Here is a 16755-nt window from a genome sequence, read left to right as displayed (position 1 = left end):
CCCCCAGCTGAGGGGTGAGGCTTCCACGGGAGGATGCACATGAGAAGGGAGGGGCAGCAGCAGAGGGTGCGTGGCGGAATCAAGAAATCCCTAATAGTTGAGGTTGTAGGGGAGCAAAGACTACCTAACACTTGTACCATCATTAAGACGACCTTTAAAATGTATGCATATTTTAATGATGGTTAACATTTGTGGTGTGAAAACAACAACAAAAAAAACCAATGCTAGTTGAAGCTGGCAAAAGTTCCTTGCTCAAAACCCCTGTTCCATCTCTGACTGTGGAATCCCTTGGTTTTGGCTTTCATGACCACATAGATGTCACAGACAGATTCTCACAGTCAAAAGGAGCCTTCCACAAGTCCAGCCCAGCTCCTCAAATTGTACTCCGGCTCCTTTGTAATACTCCCCTGGCAGCGTTCTGACAGGTCAGACATGCCGGGTTTTGTTTTGTGTTCTTCTCCCGTAGGCCCTGGGCCAAGCTTCTTATATGTTCAAGGATTATCTTAAATACTAGGTCCGTTTCCCAAATGGTCTTGCCTGAGCTTAATCTGAGCCATCGGGTGCTTCAATGGTTTATCAGCAGCAGGGCTGTAGCGTAAGTTGCTTACAATGAATAACTGTTTTTACAGCGAAAATGTGATCAGTATTGGCCGACAGAGAGCAGTGAAGAGGAGTATGGGAACATCATTGTCGCACTGAAGAGCACAGAAGTACACGCCTGCTACACTGTTCGTCGTTTTTCAGTCAGAAACACCAAGGTGAAAAAGGTATGGAGAGAACGGGGTGGGCCGTCAGGCCGCTGTGTTGACGTGCGCCGTCTAACCACGGCCAGGTCTCATGGCTTAACTTGGCTTAAATGGAGCCTTTTTAAAATGTGGTGGGGTTTTTTTTGTATTTGAATTGACATCAATGTGTAGGGTGCAAAAGATGTCTGGTACAGCCCACACCGTATTTAACTGACCTGATCGAATTCTGTATCATCTTTCCATGAGTAAAAATTTCATTTAAGGAAAGGTGTGTTGGGGGGTGGCTCTCTGAAGGTTTGGGTAACACTGCGCAAAACTGGTGGCATCTGTTTAGTGGGGGAGCCTTTTAGTTCCAGTGTTTTGACAGCTTTAAAACTGGTCCCCAAAGGGAGTTCCTCAAAGGAATACTAGGTCCAGAAAAAAAAAAAAAAACACAGACAAACCAGACACCGGCATTAAGTGTAGAAAATTCCATGTAAGATGCTCCCTTCTTATGTTTATTCTGAACACAAGTGACCAGAGCCAAGGGTTACGAAGCCTCCGCAGCATCTTCTTGCCCATTGCTTCCGAATGCACCCTAACCGCAGAGCCCTGTTATAGAGCACCGCTTGCATCCCAAGAGCCACACTAAGGAGATGCTGCTTTCAGGGTGTCGCACTTGTCTCTCTTTCAAAACCCACCATCACAGGAAGGATCAGAGGTCACCCTGGCAGTGTGAATAGACTCCAGAAAGTTGTCCATTGAGAAATTTCAGCTTTTCCATGGAACCAGGTGCAGCAGTGCTTTTGTATCAATAGGTCCTAAAAAAGACTCAGTCTTGGCTATCTTTGAGAAAGTAGTGGATATTGTAGCTACTTTGCCCCAGAGGAATTGTCTTTTTCTCAAAATGTCCCATTTGGAATCACCGTAACCATCTTCTCCATGTCGTTAGCCCCACGAATGGCAGACGTGCCGGCAGATCAGGAGCAGCAGGACTTCCCTGCCTGTGGTCTCTGTCGTGTAGCTGCTAGCTAGCGCAGGCTCACCAATAGCCAGTCTGCAATGGCAAAGAGGAACCCGTCACCTTTTTAAAAGCAGCACCCACGCATTCTCGTTTTGAAAGTCACTTAGGTTAGGGGAAGAAGTCTAGGAGCGACAAGAGGGGAAGATCTTAGCCAAAAGTGAGGAAGAAAGAGAAAAAGGGGGTCAGCAAAGGAATTTTAAAAACTAAAGCTGTTCAGGGCCTTTGTAACCCAGGGCCAAAGTCCCCTTCAGGCTTCAGTATTGACTGACTCATCATCACAGCATGGGAGCTGACCTGATGGGGGGACTACTTCTTCCAAAGCAGCAAATTATAAAATAATCAGACATTTCCAAAATGCCTATTCTGAAAAATTCACTTATGAAACTGACAGGTAAACGAGACATGGTTGGTTGCCTCTGGTGCTCGAGACTAAGGATCCTTTGTCACACAGGATACCCCCTGTTTGCTTTGTCACAGCAGCTCCTAGCCCTCCACTCCCGAAGGTCCAACTTAGACCCTGGAGAAAGAGTGGGGGTTAAAGCCAAGTCAATCACAAAAGGGCAACTGTTATCTGAGGCCACAGTTAGAAAAGTCAAGAAAAGGTTTATGTACAGGAAGAGGTAATGTATAGTACGAGGGAGGGCAGCCCAGCAAGACCAAAGCAAAGGAGATCACCGGGTGATGCTCACAAGCAAAGGCAGCGGAGGGAAATGCTGCTCCGCCCCCAGATCTGCAATAACTGTCGGAACAAATAGCATTTAGTAGTGGCTGCAGATAGATGTGCACGCTGAACGGATGTAGGAAGACGAGTTGGAGTACAGCCCCAAGTATATCTAGGTTTGCAGAGCACGTTTCTACAGATGTGTTTGTGCTACGAATGCAGCTAGGGTGCAGTACTGGAGCATACCCGCGGTAAAGTGCTGAACATGTAACCATCACCGAGCACCTTAAGGGCACAGCTCAAAGACAGTCCATAGTCCCACAGTCGTGAGGGCCATCCAGGCATCACATAGTCCACAAAGACAATGTTCTGCGGAGCAGTGAATGGGGGTCTTACAGGGCTGTTTAGGATGCTGGTCTGTCCCAGCCTGGAGCAATGAGTGAAAACGAGACTCAAAGGAGCAGTTAGTGCAAAGACTAATGGATCATGCAAACCACAACCACCATCCATGACTAAAACCAGAAGAAACTAGTCCCAGCAGCCTCTATGACTGCTCTGCTCAGGATAGCAAGAGAAGGTTATTGTGGTTGGTGGTGGGGAAGGATATAGGACAAAATAGGAAATCATAAAAAAAAAGCTCAGCCTACTGGTGTGACAGACTGGTGGAGCCCCCAAGATGGTGGGTCCCAGACAGCCCCCCATTTGCTGCAGATCTCACCAGCTCATTAGTGTCTCCATTCCTAGCACGAGAGATGGTCACAAAATAGTAGTAACAGAGCAAATAGGTCCAGGTCTTGTTGCCTGGCACCCAGCTGAGATTCCTATGCAGACTGCCCGTGCCTTGCCTAAAGATGTCTCTTTCTACCTTTGCCCTCAGGGTCAGAAGGGAAATCCCAAGGGTCGTCAGAATGAGAGAGTGGTGATCCAGTATCACTACACACAGTGGCCTGACATGGGCGTCCCCGAGTATGCCCTCCCGGTCCTGACCTTCGTGAGGAGATCCTCTGCAGCCCGGATGCCAGAAATGGGGCCTGTGTTGGTACACTGCAGGTAGGGTGTCGGCTCCCCCTCCTGGGGGTCCAGCAGGAAATCTGGGGCCTGTGAACTTGACTTCTGTGGCTCTGCTTTGAGTTATAAATCAAGTTTTCTATTGAACAACTGTTTGATACCTATACTTGTCAGTAACTACAGAACCTTTAAGAAATCAGTTGTTGGAGGAAGAAAGGGGGGAAAAGAGGAAATGATACCAAGGGCTCAAATAGAAAGTAAATGTTTAGAAAATGTTGATGGCAACATATTTACAAATATGCTTGAAACAATTGATGCATGAACTGTTATAAGAGCTGTAAGAGCCCCTAATTAAATGATTTTTTAAAAATCATCAGTTGCTTCTGAGATTTTTAAGTGCTTTAAAGGACAATGCTCTAGCTTTTATACCATCTTATTTACTATTAATGCAATCTCCATTATTTGTAGAAGAAATTGTAAGCTAATATATAAAAAATCTGACCTTAAACACAAGCTTCATACAACTGATACTTTAACTTTTCATATGTGGCTTTTTTGTACAGTTCTTCTAAATAATACTATTTATGGCACGCGTGAAAGGATTGTATTTTCAGATTTCTAATTTGCACTTGCTGTGAAAATCCCTGAAGCACTGGGGAAGCCTCGTATGAAGCCTATTTTCTTAACTACCTTAAACAACTGCAGTTGGCTGTTTAAAATGCTTTTATTTTTCTTTTGTAATTGCATTCATGAGTTTTTCATTTTAATTTTGGGACTCAAATAGATGTTGCTCATTTGTTTTCTGCTGTTCTTACAATATGCTTTCATAAAACACATTCTCTGCAAAAGTTGGAAGCCATCTTCTGCATCAAGTTCCCCCGAGAGCGCTACTCTTTGAGGGACCCATTGAAGGATCCCTAGGATGGGGAGAATCGTGTCTCACATGGATGTCCAGGGAGTTGTGCTAGATGGGGAGATTCTGCCGAAGAACTCAGATCTGTTGTTGTGATTTTTAATAACTGTTAAGAAAGGAGGTCAAAGTTTTCCAGACAGTCCTTGTTAAGGGGCCCTTTCAAAAAGCTGCTTCAAATACTAGGTGTATTGAGTTCTAAGTAGCATGGCAAGTTATACAAAAAACAAGTTTTTATTGAAAGGCTGGGGTGTTAAAGTCAAGCCTAAACAACACAGTTCCCCTCAGCAAATCTGGTTCAGGGGTGTCACCTCTCTCTCCCTTGGCCTTTGCTTGAGCTGCAAGGGAGGCCGACAAAAAGGGCAGGGCACTCTCCTTCCAGGTCCCCACATCAACTGCTCATTGGAATGACTGATAGGAAGTATCAGTCGATGGTCTTCCCTCTCTTACAGCGCTGGTGTGGGCAGGACCGGCACCTACATTGTGATAGACAGCATGCTGCAACAGGTCAGAGACAAAAGCACAGTCAACGTGCTGGGATTCCTGAAGCACATCAGGACGCAGCGCAGCTACCTCGTGCAGACAGAGGTGAGGAGCAGAGGAGCCAGCTGGGTGCCTGTGCTCACCTGAGCCCCAGTGAGCAGACAGGGTCATTCCCTTAGGGCTGGAGGGAATGTACAGGTGTAGAGAGAAACAATGCACCTACTTTGTCAGACACTGTATCAGATACAGAGATGGAGGGCACATCGTCCATGCAGGAAAAAATACGTTAGTCCTAGCTGTAAAGTGCTCGAAGGAATTCCCTGTGGTGTGGGTTGACTAGTCAAGTGCGATGCATCCGACCCGCTGTAGCTGTCCTCCCATTTGGGAATTCCCTGTGGGTTTGTGGGAGGAGGAGCTGCTTCAAACAGCTGACCTTGTGGTTAGCAGGCCAATGTGGAAACCTGACCATGACCGAGGGACTGGAAGCTGAGGGGGACAAGGGCCTTCCCTTGGAGCCAACACCCTAAGTTGAATCCTCGGGCTTACCTGTGAGAAAATGCAATGCCGTTGGTCCCCGCTTGGGGGCTCCTCTCCAGTCACTACTGTGTATCGTCCCTCCCAGGAGCAGTACATTTTCATCCATGATGCCTTGTTGGAAGCCATTCTCGGGAAGGAGACTGAAGTCTCTTCAAGTCAACTGCATAGTTATGTTAACAGCATCCTCATACCTGGCGTAGGAGGGAAGACACGGCTGGAAAAACAATTCAAGGTACTGCTTTGAATTCAACTTCTGCAGTCACAAAAGGCGCTTGCCTGTCTTTACTTGTGGATGTGGCTGTGTGAAGTTTCAGTGACCAGGAGGGGCCCCACTCTACCCCTGCCCTCCTGGAGAGGGCTGTACGTGCTGCCTGGGGCCTGACCAGCACTGAGCGAGGCCATCCAGCACACATACAGGTTCTCTATCGGCCCCTTGTGGCCAGCGCCCCTTCCCAAGCGTGGGCAGAGGGTTGGCACACACGCACTCACAACACGTGTGTAGAAGAAAATGAGACTCGGAAACACAAAAGGAAAACTACATGGAGAGCCCACGGTGACGGGACTAAAGCACGGGGAGAGAGCCCACTCCCTTACGATGGACCGCAAAAAGGTAAAGACCAGGGCTGACAAAATGATCCAACTAAGCTTCATAAACAAGAGGGGTAAGCAAATGACAAGCGAGTAGGTATTTACTGAGAACCCTTTCCACTCCCCCTACCACTAAGCACTTTGGGGATTACAGAGAAAAACACCAGCAGTCACGTCACTCCATGGAGCGGTCCACATTAAGGCAGTAAATCTCTATGGTGCCCATCACTCTCTGAGGGGCGTCAGAAGGTTGTGGGAAATTGGAACTAAAAGATAGCTTGGGGTATCTTTTGGTGCCTTTGAGGGAAGGCTGAGCGGCTGTTCGCCTTTCTTTCAGCTGGTCACGCAGTGCAACGCCAAGTACGTGGAGTGCTTCAGCGCTCAGAAGGAGTGTAACAAAGAGAAGAACAGAAACTCCTCCGTCGTGCCAGGTAAGCGCCCCACGCCAGCTGGGCTACGTGAGTGTGGCCGTGTGTTTTGAATGGGAAGACCACGGAGGCTGTGGGGTAGCGGTCAGTGCGTCTCTTGACATGAAGTCTAGCTTCGCTCCACCTGGAAATTTCAAGAGCGAGGCGACTTCTACACCAGTTTAACCGAAAAGGTAAAACAAAGCCAGGATCCCTGTGGCATTAACACGCCGTTCACACTTAGAGTTCTTGGTGCATCTGTGCAATTTAATTTGATATCACGACGTTACTCCGGCTGCTGAGTTCAAAGGCACTGTCTGCCAGGTGGTTGACTTTGTCTAAATAACTGGGCCATTGTGAAGAGTCCCCGCTTGGTGCTTTAGCCACAGGGCAGGGTGACCAGTGGAGTGAGTTTCTCTCCTTGAGGAAGGGCACTGCTTTCTGACCCGTGTGGGCTAAGGAGGTGGGAGGTCGCAGCCAGTGCGCTCTGGCCGCGGGGGCCTCTCTGCACCGCTGTTGGGACGGCAGCTTTGAGAGTTGTGCTGGTCCCTCCCGTGCCCTCTGGGACTGTGCCACAGATTCACTCACCTCTGCCGACAACACTTCAGCTTGCCTAAAAATGCAGGTAAAGCTTACCAAGAAAGGGGAGCCAGAGGGGCAGATTACTCACCAAGTCAATCTCTGAAGGCTCTCTTGGGTTTACGCGTAGAAGGCAAATGTAATGTTTCTTGGTGTGTTGTTTTTTTCCGTTTGATAGCTGAGCGCGCTCGAGTGGGTCTTGCTCCGTTGCCTGGAACGAAAGGAACCGATTACATTAATGCTTCCTATATCATGGTGAGAGTCAACATTTAATTATCAATGAAGCCAATTAAGCTGAAAGGTGCTAAAGAGCAGATACCACCTATACGACTGATTTCATTTCTCACTGGGTAATATGAAACAGCGCAGCGCTTTCCCGATCGTGAAACCAACAACCAAAGGCACCTGCCGGTGGGGGGACAGGAATGCTGAATTAATTTCATTGTTAAGTTTGCCCATCTCGTCTCTGAATGTTGAAATTACTGTAAAAACAGCAGGGGTAGCTACTAGGGAAGTGCACACGGAGAGAAAATGAGCACAAGAGACCGTCTAAAACGGAGTAGCCAAACGTACAGACTGCCTCTCATTGCCACGATGCTCTGCCTTTACCCACTGATTTCCCTTCTCCCCACTCACAGGGCTATTATCGGAGCAATGAATTCATTATAACACAGCATCCTCTGCCACATACTACGAAGGACTTCTGGCGAATGATCTGGGATCATAACGCGCAGATCATCGTCATGCTGCCAGACAACCAGAGCCTGGTAAGGAAAGCGCATCTGCTCGACACTAACGAGCCTGGGGGGCACAGGGCGGGGGCGGGAAGTCTGTCCAGATGCCTCACAGCTCTCAGTTGAACATGGCAGTGCAGTAGGTTTTGGAAAAGGTCCATTTATTCGCCTTGCTAATTTGGAATGCAGAAAGACCTGTCACGTGCATTATGGCCCTTTTGCAAAATAATGAATCATCAAAACATTGATGTGTAACCAGGGAAGTCTGTAGTCATTAGCTCATGTAAACCTTCCACAATTTTATGAGGCAGGTACTATTATTATCCCATTTAATTGCTGGGGAAACCAAGGACGTACCTTGCCCAAGGACACAGATCAATAAGAGGGGACTTCAAACAGTTCATGGAAAATTGTATGAATGCAAAGATCATAGGGTCTTTTTCACCAGCTTTTTGAAGCCCCTCTTTGTAAGTGGAGCCAAGATTTGAACCACAGCCATCTGGTTCCAGAGCTCCTGCTTTTAACCACTTCTCTATGCAGACATTCCGCTGCACACTGAAGACATGTTTTACAGCTCCCCCACCTCCCCCCCCCCCAAAAAAACCCTTCTATTTTATCTTCATTCCCTGGATCAGTCAGGTCCATTGCAAGGAGCAAGTATGAGCAAAGGCTGTTTTTGTGCTGATGCTTAATGTGACTACGCTCGTAGAGCTCCTTCTGCCCTTCCCTATTTCTGTCCCTAGACCATCTAGGAAGGGTGAGCAAGTTTATAAAATAGCCATAAGTGTTTGCGTTCCGTATGCATATGGTCTAAAGTGGCAGAGTTAAGTGTCCATATAGTAAAATTCTGAAGATGCAGCTAAACCCACGAGGTCAAAACATAAAGCAAAACCCAATGAGGATCTGCCTGCCTGAGTGTGAGCTTAACGAGGTTTTAATCGGGAAAGAACAGCGTGAGATTGAAGCCCTAGTCTTGACATGCATCTGAGTCTGTGCCCAGTCGATGGGAACTTCTTCACTATGTGGCGCTTTGCTCCAGCATCCAAATACCAAGAGTGCTTCTGGGTGATAGGGTGCCAGTAATGTTGAGCGTCTTAAAATCAAAGCTGGAGTGTACATTTTCAAATTAGCTGGCACCAGAGGTCTAGTCTACTTGGCATGTGGAAACTGGAGGCATTTCGGATTGTTAAAACGCTCAGTTGTTGGATGAATCGGTATTTTGTTATCATCACTTAATGGGGACAGTCATCAGAAGGCATCTATCCTCATCTGAGGTCATTTGCATTAGGCACTAGGGAGAGACTGGACCAAACCAGAGGAGATGTGGCGAGGCCAGGATCAGCCCTGCAGACATGCTGTTCATTGCATTCTTTCCCCTTGTTTTACTATCACTTATTGCCACCGTCCATCCACAGTCATTAGTTTGAAACTTATCTTTGACCTGTAGGTAGATTTGTAAGGCAGATACCCAGGTGGTGGCTGCTGAAGGGACACTCAGTTCCTAGGTCAGTCCCTCTGTTCAGAAGTTTTGCTCTACCTTTCTACACCTTGACTAAGGTCACTGAGGTAGCCTTTAAGCTAACTGGATGATTCACTCTGCATGTTAATTATGGTTCTTTGAGATACCCGTCATTTGATTTTTCTCATTTTTCAGATCGAGAGGTTAAGGTTCAGATAAATTTATCCAGGATCATAGCTGATCCTAAATCCTGTCTTCCTTTCAACCTTGTCATTTGCTTGCAGGGAAGCAAGAGATGTTTGTGCGTGTTGGTTAAATTTAAAGGCCCTGTCCATCTTGCTTTACATCTGTGATGTCTGTTGAAAGGATGCTGCTTCCATGGCTTTGGCCAGTGTGTATTAAAGCCCATGACACTTACAGACTCTTCTTCTGTATAGACTAAACCCCACTGGTAATCTGTCTCCCCTTATGCCGAGCTTTAAAAATAAAACTGTAGTTGGGAATAAATGATATTGAAATTTGAAAGGGTGGTAAGTCTTACTGGACTGGCTCTTTCTCGTGCAACAATGTAAGATTAAATAAAGCTTTGTTTTGAACCATCATTCAAAAGTATTTCTGACCTAACACCTAGTAGTAGCTAAACATTTTCAGGAGAATGACCAAAGAAATCTATAGTGCAGGTACAGCTTGTGAATGGAACTGACAAGGGAGCCAAAATGGAGAAGCATAGTAATTGTATCTATCACAAAGGCTTCAAACCTGTGCAGAGATTATCTTTGTCTTAGTCATTTGCAGTTTTCAGGAATGAAAATCAAGTAGTACCCAGTCATAATGCAATGGTTCAATGGTTAAACTCTTGTCTGGTATGAGGCAAAAAGATTTCGTATGCTATTCTAAACTAACATTGACAAAAACATTTTTAAAGAGCAACTTACAACCAAAGTTTATGCTCCATCTCTTAATTCTTGATAAACAAATTGGTGGTTGACTAGTTACAACCTCACTTCAGTAGTAAAGGCAGGGATGATAAAAATTGTTCTTAGTATATTGTTAAAGTTAGATCATTATGAATGTCTTTTAAAAATGCTTGTCAACCATAGAATATTACCTTAATCCATCATCATCATATTTAACATATCTTGATTGCTTACAAAATTGTATACCAATAGATTGAAATTATTTGCCTTAGATCCTGTCTCTTTTTGTATCTTGGCAATTATATCACAAAACCCTTCTCCCCAGGGGTAGTGCTTCCTTTGTAGATGGCGTGCTTGGGGTTGTTAAAAGCACTAGCAGTTAGCACTTAAGGTCCAGCGTCTCAAATGCCAACCGTAGCACTAGTTTGTTCTGCATCTGTTATCTTCCCACCTTTATCCCCACTCCTGAGAACAGAAGCGAAGTTTCTGATCTTTGTGATCTAGCATCACTGACAGTGACTTTGAATTAAAGCAAATCATGAAAGTGCATTTCTTGACTCATTCAGAGTTCAAATAGCCTCGTGTAGCTTCCTAAAAATCAGATATCTTTCATACAGATGCCAGCTTTAATGAAGACGGGGGCTTGCCAGGCGTGGCTTTGCTATTTTTAGAACTTGTACATGCCCCCCCCCTCTTAAAAACTAGAGCCTATGGTTTGTTTTAGAAAAGGATGTCATGCTATGAACCCCATTTAGAAGCTGGAGGGAGAGGTCTGGGAAATGGTAAGTGTTAAGAAATCAGCTTGCAGGAGGTACAGCCAAATGTCTGGCAGCACTGCAGAGGATTTGTCTGCCTCCCCCACAGGCAGAAGATGAGTTTGTGTACTGGCCAAGTCGAGAAGAATCCATGAACTGCGAGGCCTTTACCGTCACCCTTATCAGCAAAGACAGACTGTGCCTCTCTAATGAAGAACAAATTATCATCCATGACTTTATCCTGGAAGCTACACAGGTAACCTCAACCTCACTGCCTCCGTAATAGCCGTACTTGGGCCCGTGATCATCATTCCCCACCCTCAAGGCAGGCCTAGGCGCTTGAGAAATATTGAATTTTAAACATGTACATTTCCCCCTCTATCCCGGCTTCAAATAGTTGCTTTTTCGAGCAGAGTGGATGAAATGTAGCATTTCTTCGGATTCAGCACGCATACAAATAGGTACGCTGACCTAATTAGGAAAACAATATGCTAGAGCTCAATATTTTCTTTGCCGTCAGAAATCTTACTCTTGCGATGTGTGGCAGAGATGATAATATTAACTTTGCAGGCGGTTTTGTTTTGTTATTTGAAATAAGTGCCTTATGGGAGGGTGGCGAAGAGTAGGGCCTTCTTTCACAGTAATTTAAATATTTTTAGCCCATTTTCCTTTGCATTTTACAGATAGAATAATAGAGAGTGAGATGTAAATAAAGCCTCTTAGGATTATTGCTAGACGTTTTTGCCAAAACAAAATGGGATGTAATGGTTTCATTATCATGAACGGCTTGCTTTTAATGACAAGGCCACTCCCCAGCCTGCTGCTTTGTCCTACAGAGTATAATACACTTCGTCGGGAACGAGTTGTCCACTGCATTGTAGCTGTAATGTACTCGGGATGCACTAAGACTCGTGTTGTGTTGCTTACAGGATGACTATGTCCTAGAAGTTCGGCACTTTCAGTGTCCCAAATGGCCTAACCCAGATGCCCCCATAAGCAGTACCTTTGAACTTATCAACGTCATCAAGGAAGAGGCCTTAACAAGAGATGGCCCCACCATCGTTCACGACGAGTATGTATCTGTCTCTTGTTGGACTGCTCTAGGAGTAACCACCCCCTCCCGCAGATCTCACAATCCCATCTTACTGCTATTGTGCCCTGCTTCTGTTTGTCCAGGACGCCTTCAGTTAACCGGCCACTGCAGAGGAGTCGATTCCCAGACTAGAAATACCCGATAGGGTTTCTGCGGCGATCCACCCATACAGGGATGAACTGCCCCATCTTTCTCCTGCAGAGCAGCTGGTGGTTTCAAACCACCAACCTTGAGCACTTTAAGGCTTTGTTTTTGAGTAACAAATCGTTTAATTAATTTGCTGACATGGCTCAAACATGTTTTCGAGAAAAAGAATCCTTTTAAAATATCACTTGGTTGGATGACAGAAATGAAGTTACTATAGTGGGTGATAATATTTAGTGTTTACCATGTGTTCTCAAGTTGGTAAAGAGTATTACTCTCAAAGAAAACAAGTAACTTGCCTCCCAAGTATCAGAGGGGGAGGAACCTGCTGGCATAGTTGCTGTACATTGGGCCACATTCCGATCCCCAAGGTCCAGAGTTGGAAGCCACCAGCGACTCCACAGACAGAGCGGCCCTGTCTCTGAGTCAGAATCAACTCCAGAGCAATGAGTAAGACGTATTGGAGATAGCACTTACACCCAGCTAAAAATGATGGAAAACATCTTACCCCACTGCCACTGTGGGTTTTGGAGGCTGTAAATCTCCACAGGAGGAGAAAGCCTCATCTTTCTCCCACAGAGTGGGTTTGAACTGCTGACCAGCATGTAACCCACAATACAGTTTCAGTATATTTCTGGTCGACCTCGAATTAACCAATAAGTCAGTTTTCTAACTCTAGATGATGTAGACTCTCAAGAATTCTCTAGCTGACATGGCGCCAATTGTAAATTCTGATTTCCATTTTACTTTGAGGTAGATCTCTGGGTCAGCAACTTCTCCTTCGTGTATCCATGAGTTCATGGATCAGTCACACAGGAAGTGAAGCCAGTAGCTTAAGCATTGGGCTACTACCCACAAGATGCTGCTTCTGTACAGGTTCGCTATGTGAGTTTTGAGGGTCTTAGTACATTGGAAAGTAAAGCTGCTTAATAAAGCTTACTTTGCTTGAACTAAGACTATAACATCAAGTGCACAAAGACTTTCAGCCTCATTCAGTGCCTTCAGCTCAGGTCCTGTCAATTTCCTACTTGAAGGCAGCCCCGGTTGTTTTGGCTGCTTGCACAGTGTGTTGTGGTCTTTCCTGAAAGTCGGTCTGACTCTGAACGTGTATGATTAGAAAAGCGTGATGGTATAGCTTTCAGGTACATGGGCAAGAAGCCTGGATCTGTGACACCCTCCCAGCCATTTTCCGTTGCTGGGTGACCCATAGCCCAGCTCTACAGTTAATTTTGCATTGATTCACTGCTATCAAGCCAATCCTAACTCGTAGTGACCCTACTGACAGGGTAGAACTGTCCCTGTGAGAGTTTCTGAGTCTATAGCACTTTATAGGACTAGAAAGCCATGTCTTCTTCCTGCAGAACAGCTGGTGGCTTTGAACCATGGACCTTGCAGTTAGCAGCCCAACACTGAAGCCACTAGTCCTTGAGTCTGTTAGAGCATACACTTACAGCTTTGCCAGAAGCTTTTCCCTGAGAATCCAGGCCAGCTGTTCAAAGCACTGTACTGGTAATTGCTCCCTACTGTAGGACACGTTCCTCAAGTGCCTGCCCCGGCTGTGACTGGCTCCACTATTAGGTAGTACTCACGAGGATTTTTTTCCTGAAATCGGTTCTGTAGCTAGACTTCGATATCACAGTCAAGTAGGAGGCATCAAACACTCCTGTTTGAGTCACTGATTGGTGTTCAGTGGTTTTTCCTTTATGCCACAGTAAACATCAAAGCGTATTTGTTCTTGAGCCTGAGCTAGTGATTTGCTGAATGTCACATGTACTGGTGGTTTATAAGGCTCTCCATAAAAATTGTTTTCTAAAGCATTCTGGTGCAAGACTCGGGATGACAGTTTTCAGTCTCCATCTTACAAACGCTACACATTCAAAACCAATTGGCCTCCAAGTTTTGTGGATGACACCCGCTCTTTCAGTACCCTTTTCAGATTCTTGTACTGTCTGGTCTCAGTTGACTCCCCCTGCAAATACTATTTCTTCGGAGTGCACATTTTCAGTAGCTCACAAGACCCTCCCTCTTTACACCCATCTGTAACGTATCGTAGAGATGATAACGTCATCAGCACACATCCCATCCTTACCACTGCCTACCCAGCTAAAGGTCACTCCGTATCATATATTGGCACCGTTTCTAGGACTGTTACCCACGCAGTGCGCAGGCCACCAGTGATGGCTCATTCCACTCTCCCATGTCCAGTTTTCACTCCCTGGGTGGTTTTGTTTTCTGTCTTCCTGATTGCCCAGTCAGTAAAAACCACAATGCCGATTTTTACACCAAACAGCTTTGGTTGAAGGAGCTTCAAAAACCTTGTGGGAAAAATCCATTATCATTTCATTTTTCGACAGACTTTTTGAAGCTTCCCATATTTCGTTTTCATAGAGAACCTTCTAACATCCCCCTTTCAGGGTCCTCAGCTAAGTGCTAGGGAGATGAAGCTTCTAGGTACATTTACCAAGATAACTTCCTCCCCAAAGTGTAAACAAATTCTGTTTGACAATAGTCACCGCACTTCATTCATCTGATCAAAGGCCAAATCTGTGTCATTACCAGCAAATATTAAAACACAGTAAAGAAGTTGGGAAGGTAAGCATGGCTTATACACCATCAGATTAGACCTTCATTACTAAAGGAAAATGTTTCCTGTAAAGCAGCATCTGTCAGTCTATGTATATACCCAACAATGTATATAAAACTCGGTGTCATAGAGGCAATTCCAACTGACAGCAACCAAATTCATTTATAGTTTATTTATTTTTGTGGACTTCCAGGGAGTCTCAAAAATCAAAGCCCAATCGTAATCGCAACAGATGGAACTCTTTCGGATTATCGGTTGTGTTTTTCATTTGGTCCTGTGCAGATACTTACTCTACAGGACACACAGACATATCATGGGCTGCTTTCCGTACCAACTGCTGCAGCGACATCCACAAATCATAACTCTAGCATCACAGATAGACGATGCCTTATGTTCAGTTCTTTACCCCTCACAATCACCCAACTAGAAATGCACTTTTATGATTCCTACATCACCTATGAACACACAGGCCCAGAAAGTCAGGGGACTTTTCCACAAATGAACTTCCTAATAGTACTGCATTCATTCATCTACCTCCAGGGCCACCTCTAGGCATGGGGCCAGGCCTCAGCTCCTGGTTTGTGCGACCCCACACTGCAAGCTCAGAACCAGCTCACCACTGCCTCCTCCTGAGCCTTCACCCTAAGGACAACTGCACTCATCCCCCCTGCTTTCTCCTGTACTTCCTTAGATTTTTTATTTTAATTTCTTGAAGTCCAAAGTGTTCATTTCTTCCCTGGGACTGACCCTATTAAGGGAAGCTGCACTTTCTCCAGTAAAATATCTGATTAGTTAAAGAGGCATAGTACTATGTACACAAGGGACCCAAAAGTGTTGTGAAGGAGGCTGACAGGATGGAGAAAAACGCACTACTCCTCAGAGGCCTGTAGCCATGGGACTTTTATATGATTCCTGTTTTGTCTCAGCTATAAATCCCTTATGTCACCTTTTTACCCAGTCCCTATAGTTTTATTTAATTCTAAAACTGTGAAAGAAGATGTCCGCTTACTCCTCTGATCTTCGTTCTTTCATTACAGTGCTTGGTATAAAGAAGAGAGTTCATTAAAAGTATGTGATTGAGCTGATGTAGCTTCTAGACATGCTTAATTTATTTAAGTACATATTTCAAATAGCTAAGTGTGGGTAAGTGAACTCAATGAGGGAGTCCTACTTTGAATGCTCCCTCTGTAAGAGGATTCTTTTACCCTCCTCAGCTAACAGTTTCACTGGAACATACTAGGCAAAGGGTAACTTCTTTCCCTCTTGAATAAAATACAAGGGCACTTCAGAAAGTTGGTGGAAAAATTCCAGTATCTTTTCATTCCTTTTTTCCATGAACTTTCTGATGACCTTTCATAGACAAATGACTAAAGAACAAAAACCTAGCTATTCCCAAGTGAACAGACTCCTGAGGGAAGGAAACATGAGCGAGAATGAAAAATAGTCCATTGGTTACGACAGCGGTCATAAGATTTTAAAGTAAAACCCTCACAGGCCCACAGGAAGGCTGCAGGAAGTGGGGTTCTGTGCTAGAGGCGCCCTCGGCCCTGGGCCATAGGGGAAAGGAGCCTAAGAAACGGCAACCACAAATGTACAGGGAGCCCGTGGAAGCCGGGGCTCAGCAGCTCAGTTTTGTCCCAGGCTTGCGTGGCTCCCACCCAAGACAGATGGCACGCTGGCCAGTTGAGTGGAAAATACTTGAGTTTCCCTTCTGACAGGTCTCTACACCATACTTTGTGAAACAAAGCTAGGATATGACAGATGGACAGCAAAGTTCGAACAAGAAGTAATCAGCAGGGAATGAAGAGGTGGAAGGGGAGGAAATAATTATTCCTTAGAATGAGGGATGTGGGATATGTAAATCATATATACTCATGTGTAAGCCGAGCTTTTCAGCATATTCTTTTCTTTAATTCATTTTATTGGGGGCTCGTACAACTCCTATCACAACCATTTATTGTGTCAAGCACATTTGTACATTTGTTGCCATCCTCATTTCTCAGAACATTTTCTTTCTACTTGAATCCTTGGTATTAGCTCATTTTTCCCCTCCCTCCCAGCCCCACCTCCCTTACGAACCCTTGATCATTTATAAATTATTATTTTGTCATGTCTTACACTGTCCATCTCCCTTCACCCACTTTTCT

General features: G+C 45.3%; 1 protein-coding gene and 1 long non-coding RNA gene across 6 annotated transcripts in view; one reads left to right on the top strand and one right to left on the bottom strand.

Moving 5' to 3' along the window:
- PTPRG (protein tyrosine phosphatase receptor type G) overlaps positions 1-16755 on the top strand; it is a 755578-nt gene that overhangs the window by 730266 nt on the left and 8557 nt on the right. For all 5 annotated transcript variants that reach the window (XM_075549956.1, XM_075549955.1, XM_075549953.1 and 2 more), the window contains 9 exons: positions 630-767; positions 3288-3460; positions 4781-4916; positions 5434-5580; positions 6274-6367; positions 7101-7177; positions 7561-7689; positions 10897-11043; positions 11717-11859. In XM_075549956.1, coding sequence (XP_075406071.1) covers positions 630-767; positions 3288-3460; positions 4781-4916; positions 5434-5580; positions 6274-6367; positions 7101-7177; positions 7561-7689; positions 10897-11043; positions 11717-11859 — 1184 coding nt within the window. The remainder of the gene's footprint in view (positions 1-629; positions 768-3287; positions 3461-4780; positions 4917-5433; positions 5581-6273; positions 6368-7100; positions 7178-7560; positions 7690-10896; positions 11044-11716; positions 11860-16755) is intronic.
- The window catches only part of LOC142448273 (uncharacterized), an 89560-nt gene continuing 72902 nt past the window's right edge, over positions 98-16755 (bottom strand). Inside the window, exons 3-5 of the long non-coding RNA XR_012784516.1 lie at positions 7014-7133; positions 5358-5539; positions 98-1782 (exon numbers count right to left, since the gene is read on the bottom strand). This is a non-coding gene — a long non-coding RNA (uncharacterized LOC142448273). The remainder of the gene's footprint in view (positions 1783-5357; positions 5540-7013; positions 7134-16755) is intronic.

This window comes from Tenrec ecaudatus, chromosome 5 (genome assembly GCF_050624435.1).
Source record: "Tenrec ecaudatus isolate mTenEca1 chromosome 5, mTenEca1.hap1, whole genome shotgun sequence".
Classification (NCBI taxonomy): Eukaryota; Metazoa; Chordata; class Mammalia; order Afrosoricida; family Tenrecidae; genus Tenrec; species Tenrec ecaudatus.
Note: the sequence above shows the minus strand (reverse complement) of the source record. Positions and strands in the feature narration are given on the sequence as shown.